Raw genomic sequence first — 6357 nt, 5'->3', positions numbered from 1 at the left:
ATGTCGGACAAAGAAGATCCGGGTGAGGCAAAGTTCCTCTCCCTACCTCACCTCTCCGCTTCACGGCCCGGGGTGTGCCTGCTAAGTTAGCTTCTGTTCCAAGCTTCTGGACACAGACCTGTTTACGTAAATGACATACAAACACAAGTAAATGTAACTTTCCACTTTGCTGAAAACTCAAATAACGTCAACCCCAGAAAAATGGGACGGATGTCAGCTAGCTAGCCCAAGGCTCAGATCCCATCCCCTCTGGAGCCTGGGGCGAGGGAGGAAGCGGCTCCGGATGGAGAGTAAAGCGACAATCGACGAAGGAAAGGCAGCCTTTCCTCCCGGGGGAGCAGAGGCGGCCCGGCGGGCAGAGGGAACCTGCAGAGGGCGGTTTCTCTCCTCTTTTCCTGTCCCACCCAGTCAGTCTGTCCCCCCCACCCCCACCCCCGGCCGGCCTCGTTAGTTAACTCTGAGCGTCTCTCTGCGTCTTCCTCCAGCTGGGTCCCTCGGTCCGGCTCTGTCGGTTTGCCTCCGCGAATTTCTGCGGATCCCGCCCCCGCCCAGTCCAAAAGCAAGCGTGGAGTGGCGCCGGGCCCTTCTCTCCCGCAGCCTGTCCAACTGGAAAGGTGAGCACGCGGAGGAGGGGACCTGGCGAGGGCGGGAGGGCCAGGCGAGCCCGGCCGCTCGCACTCACACTCGCAGTCACCGCGGCCACTGAAGGAACCGAAACCGAGAACTGCCGGAGCTGGGCCCTCGGCCGGAGCCTCCTCCCGCAGCTGCTCAGAGCCTCCAGCGCGCGCCCGGCTACCCTCTGAGCGCAGCGAGCCTGCCTTGTGCTGGTAACGCCCCAGGGCTCCAGGCAGGGGTGAGGGGCGGAGCCGAGGGGCCACAGAGCAAGCCCTCCCTGTCCGCAGGGCGCGATTCCCGGCGTCCGCAGAGGCGTCGAGGGTCCTCAGGGCGCCCGAGGCACAGGGTGGGAGCCAAGTGGAGTTTGGCCACTTGTAGCCAACTAGTGGGGCTCGTGCTGGCTGTGCGCGGACGGCGCAGAGGACAATGAAGGTGGCACTAGGGCATGGGCCGAGCCGAGAGAACGGGGTGCCTGAGACAGGCCAAAAGGCGACTGAGGACCTTCACCTCCAGTCTCCTTTGCCTGGCTCCCCTCTCCCAGGCCTCGTACCTGCTTCTACTCCCGCGCCCGAACCCGGCACGGGTCCTGACCTTCCCTGGCCCTCTCCTGACACCTAGTGGATGGCTTCGCCTGAAACTCCGGGCAGCGGAAGCCTGGGTACCTGTTACCGCAGTTTGGTGAAACTGAGCCCGCTGCTGATTTGCATATCTTTGTCTAACTTTCTCAGGCTGTGGGAGATCTCTTAGGTAAATGTGGTGGCCCAGTGAAAGGATCTCGGGGTAGGACGTTGAAAGATATCGTAACCCAAATACAGGCGGTCTCAGATCTGCTTTGTGGAGTAATCTCGGTACCTGGGGCCTGAGGAGATACTCAGAGAAACCAAAAGAGACTGGTTCGGGATTAACTTCCTCTCTTTCCCCAATTCCCTGGATCTGAGCTGGGGGGGAGTGGGGGGATGGAAGGGGAGGAAATGGGGAAGGGACTCGGGAAAACCTGGCACTGAAGAAATCTAGGATTTCCAGGCCTCTCCAGCCCCAGAGTCCCACTCACCTCATTCCTGTCTTTGTCCCTCTTCTTACAGATCTGCTTTTCTGTCAGGGTCCTCATCCACTGGCTGCAATGACTAGCCTCCCAACCACGCCTTCCCCAGGAGGTAGGTAAAGGGCTTTCCTAGTTGGAATGGAAAAGACTGGTTCCACATTCACTCCGACTCCAGTCCTGAGATTCCCTGAGGCCTCACCCTGACGGGATGACCTTCCCACTTCCCTCTGCCTGTCTCACTCTAGAAAAGGTCCTGGGAGAAAACTGGAGGCAACTCAGGTGTGCCCTTTGTACAGTTTGAAGCTGAAGTTTCTAGGACCTGGGCCAATTCCTGGCACTACCACTTAATGAGCTTGAATGAGCTATCTAACCTCTAAGCTCCCTTGTCCTCATTTGTAAAATGGGGAAAATAGTACCTATCTTATGATGCTATTGTGAGGATTAAAAGAGATAACCCAGTTCAGTGTCAAAACACTTAGCTCAGTGGATACTCTACTATCCAGTAAGCACCCAATTCCATTAGTTATATTGTTATTGAGTGCTTATTAGAAAATCCACCTTTCCTTGGAGAAGGATTCTGCCTACTTTCTAATTCCACTCCTCTAATGATACAGATCCATCATCAAAAACCCATTGTTCCCTGGAAGTATGCTCAGGCGGGGATCCTTCCATCGCACTGAGAGTGGATGCTCACCCTTAATTTTATACCAGGCTGGTGTATTGATTTGTGATAGATGGGGGGAAGGAGAAGCAAAACCGTGGTTGGTTTGTACACCTTTGTTCTTGTTTGTCTTTAGGACAGACATTCCCTGCTTTATAGATGTGGAAACAGGTGAGGTGACAACCTAAGTGAAGTCTAAGATAGTGTCCTTCGTGACTGGTACCACGCACAATTCAGGCTATTTGTCTGGTGAGCAGAGATAAGAAAAAAGAGAAATGGGGGAAGTCTAGATTAGTCAGCAAAGGCTTCATGAACAGGGAAGGGGATTGAGCCCTACCCTTGAAGGATAGATGAGGTTTGGACAGGCAGAGAGGGGTGCGGTGGGTATTCCTGATAAAGGTAGCACCATTTGTGAAGGAACAGAGGCTGGACTTACCCTGGGGAGTGTTCTGGAGGAGGGGATGGGGGACCTTCAGAACAAGCCTGCCCATCTGGAAAAGAGTTGGTGCTTTGACAGAGGAATTAGGACTTGGGCAAAAGGGAATTATTTACATTCTTGACCCAAAGACTGAAGGGGTATTTCAGGACATAACGTATTGTTCCCTACCCATTGGGTTCAAGGCAGGTGTAAGTTGAGAGATAGGAATGGAAAAAAAAAAAAAATAGAAATCACAGACCGCCAGGGCTTGTACTCTGAGAGGTGCGATCACTGAGGGTCAGCTCTTCACTTCCACCTCTGCCTTGTACTTCCCTTCCCCTACCTCCCCACCTATGCATTCCTTTCCCCCAGCCAATCCATAAAGATTTCCTAAAGGAGATATGTTTTAGGAGTATTGAAAATCCAGGCAGCATTATGACTTTTGTGGGCCACTCTTGCCTTTGTGGGCTCCTTTCTCTGTAAAAAGAAATAAAAATTTATATTTTTTGACTGCATAAATATAAGGAAGACTATAGTAATATTAAGGAGTCCCTGAGTGGTGTAAGTGGTTAAACATTCAATTACTAGCCGAAAGGTTGGTGGTTCAAACCTATGCAGAGTCCCCTGGGAAGACAGGCCTGGTGATCTGCTTCCTGAAGGTCACACAGCCATTGAAAATCCTATGGAACAGTTCTGCTCTGCACACAGAGGATCACCATGAATTGGAATTGACTCGATGGCAACTAACAACATAATATAACAATATTAATATTTTCTTGGTCTAAAAGTTTGTTTCCTTCTGGTTTTAAAACAAATTAAAAATGTTTACAGACTCCTGAAAGTACTGTGGGCTCTAGGCACTGTACTTCCTGTGTCTAGAGGTTACGTCCAGCCCGGCTGGAAGTAGGCAGAGTGGAGTCTTGCATTGTGGGCTCTGCTCACCATACCAGGTAAAGCTGCCTAACCACACTAGCTACCTCCTAGGTTGTCCTCCTGTGTGAGACGCTTCGCATTTTTCATCTCACTTAATGCTCACCACAGCCCTGTGAAGCAGGTTTTGTTCCCATTTTACAATGGCAGCAACAAGCTAAGACATTTTCAGAGAGGTTAAGAAATCTTCCCAAGGTCATGCAGTTAATAATGGCAGAGGCAGGATTTTGTGCCAGCTCTGATTTACTCCAAAGCTTGTTTTCTTTCTGTCATGGTACACTGCTCCCAACGTCTCGCTCCACCCCACTGGCCTGTATACATGAAAAAGAAGGAAGGAGAAAGGGGGCAGAATTCCAGGGCAGGTTCCCATAGAAAGGAGAATGGGGGGAGCTGCCCTTTGTTGGGCAGGTCTAGAACAAATAAGTAGGTTGGCTAACTCAGGAGGCAAAGGATCTGATGCCTCAGTGATAAGAGATTGAGCTTAACCCAGGAATGAGGGCCACAAAGGAGCCAACTGGTAACTGGGTTAACAAGAAAAAAAGGGTGAATGAGTAAAAGAGATCTTGAAGTTCATCTGCTATTGGTTAGGATTTGGGTGGGGTCTTAAATCTTGTGGTCCACCGCCCTGGCCTCCCCCCTAAAATTCAAAAAAAGGTTTCTACAGTCTTTCTAAGTCAGAGATAGGGGGAGACGAAGGAACAGGAGATAATGGAACAATGCCCCTCAGGGAATAATAGCCTTCCAGACCTTTCCCTGTGCACATACAGACATATATATGCATGTTTATAGTTTGATTTTTAATTAAATTTTTTGCAAGGATGAGATCATATTACACATTTGTTGTTGGGTACCATCGAATCAATTTTCAGCTCATAGCAACTCCATGTGACAGAGTAGATCTGCCCCATAGGGCTTTCTAGGCTGTAATCTTTACACCCTACCATCTGGCAATTTACTTTTTTCATCTAACCAGATATCCTTTTGCAGTAATCGCATATCCACCACATTCTTAACAGTTGTGTAGTGTTTCTAGAATGGATGGCTTGTAATTTATTTAATGACTCCCCTAGCAATGGACATTCAGGTCTGCGCCACTCTTGAAAACAGTGAACACCCTTTTCAGTCTGTATTAAAAGTCAGAGAACTAAACCCAGTGGACACATTAATAAAATGTTTAGCTGGGGGTGGAGCAGAGTTGGTTCCAGAAGTTGGAGAGATAGTTGGTAGTGTATGGTGGAAAGACCCTTGGAATTAGGAGAAAGGTTTGAAACCTGGCTGAGCTAACCACTGAGTGACTGTGGGCTGGTTAATTCAGCTTGCTGAGCTGCCTCAGTTTTCTGGCCTGTATATAATGATAATACCAGCCCTGCCTACATCACATTCTTGGGGTGGAAGTAAAATAATGTATGTGTTACCAACTGTAAATCACAAATGTAGATTATTATTCTGATACTTGGAGCCTGAAGGCTCCAGCTCATGAATCCTTGAGACACTCTGTGACCTTTAGTCTGAGAAAAACTCTTATGTGGCATGAAGTTCGAAAATTTGACTTTTTTAAAAATAAACATTTTATTTTTGGGTAATTTCAGATTTACAGAAAAGTTGCAAAAATAGTACACAGTTCCCTATACCTCTTAGTCAGTTTCCTCTAATGCTAACATCTCACGTGACCATGGTACATTTGTCAAAACTAAGAAATTGGCATTGGTAAAATACTATTAACTAAACTACAGACTTTACTAGGATTTCAACAGTTTGAAAATTTTATTTTGAAGACAATTCTGATGGAACACTTTCCATTTATAAAAATCCCCAAAATTAAGGCTGAGAGGGGTGCTGAGGGTCAGCTAGTTCATCTACCCATTTTGTGCTAGAATTCTCTGTCCAATATCACATTAAGCCTTTGTCTAGTTAGGAAGTTATTCCTTCTGTTGGAGAGAAATCTGTGTCTCTCTAGTTTCTACCATATTTATACTAATGGCACCTAAGATAATAGCAGATTTTTAAGTTTTTCTGATTACAAATGTAGTTCTTGATCATTGTAAGAAATTTGGAAGATGAAGGAAGGAACCCTGGTGGTGCAGTGGTTAAGCACTGGGCTAATAACCAAAAGGTCAACTGTTCGAACCAACCAGCCGCTCAAAGAGAGAAAGATGTGGCAGTCTGCTTCTATAAAGATTTACGGCCTTGGAAACCCTATGGGGTAGTTCTACTCTGTCCTACAGGGTTGCTGTGAGTCCGACTTGATGGCAGTGGTTTGGGGTTTTATTTGTCTAGTTTTGACCTGCCTGTTAGGAAGTTATTCCTTCTGCTGGGGAGAAATCTGTCTCTCTCTAGTTTCTACCATAGTTAAATTAATGGTACCTAAAATAATAGCAGCTTTTTATGTGACTGACTAAATTCACTCAGCATAATGACCTCCAGCTTCCTCCATGTTATAAGATGTTTCACGGCTTCATCATTGTTCTTTATTGTTGCGTAGTATTCCATTGGGTGGATATACCATGATTTGTTTATCTATTTGTCTGTTGATGGGCACGTAGGTTGTTTACATCTTTTTCCTGTTGTGAACAGTGCTGCAGTGAACATGGGAGCGCATATATCTATTCGTGCGACGGCTTTTATTTCTCTAGGCTATATTCCAAGGAGCGGGATAGCTGGATCATATGGTACTTCTATTTCTAGCTTTTT

General features: G+C 47.4%; 1 protein-coding gene across 1 annotated transcript in view; it reads left to right on the top strand.

The window, feature by feature from the left end:
- The window catches only part of SMAGP (small cell adhesion glycoprotein), a 28614-nt gene continuing 22257 nt past the window's right edge, over positions 1–6357 (top strand). Inside the window, exons 1-3 of the mRNA XM_023742434.1 lie at positions 1–22; positions 486–614; positions 1698–1769. Coding sequence (XP_023598202.1) covers positions 1–22; positions 486–614; positions 1698–1769 — 223 coding nt within the window. The remainder of the gene's footprint in view (positions 23–485; positions 615–1697; positions 1770–6357) is intronic.

The sequence above is a fragment of the Trichechus manatus genome, unplaced genomic scaffold, assembly GCF_000243295.1.
Source record: "Trichechus manatus latirostris isolate Lorelei unplaced genomic scaffold, TriManLat1.0 scaffold00209, whole genome shotgun sequence".
Classification (NCBI taxonomy): Eukaryota; Metazoa; Chordata; class Mammalia; order Sirenia; family Trichechidae; genus Trichechus; species Trichechus manatus.
The sequence above is the reverse complement of the archived record's forward strand: the minus strand, read 5'-3'. Positions and strand labels throughout refer to the sequence as shown.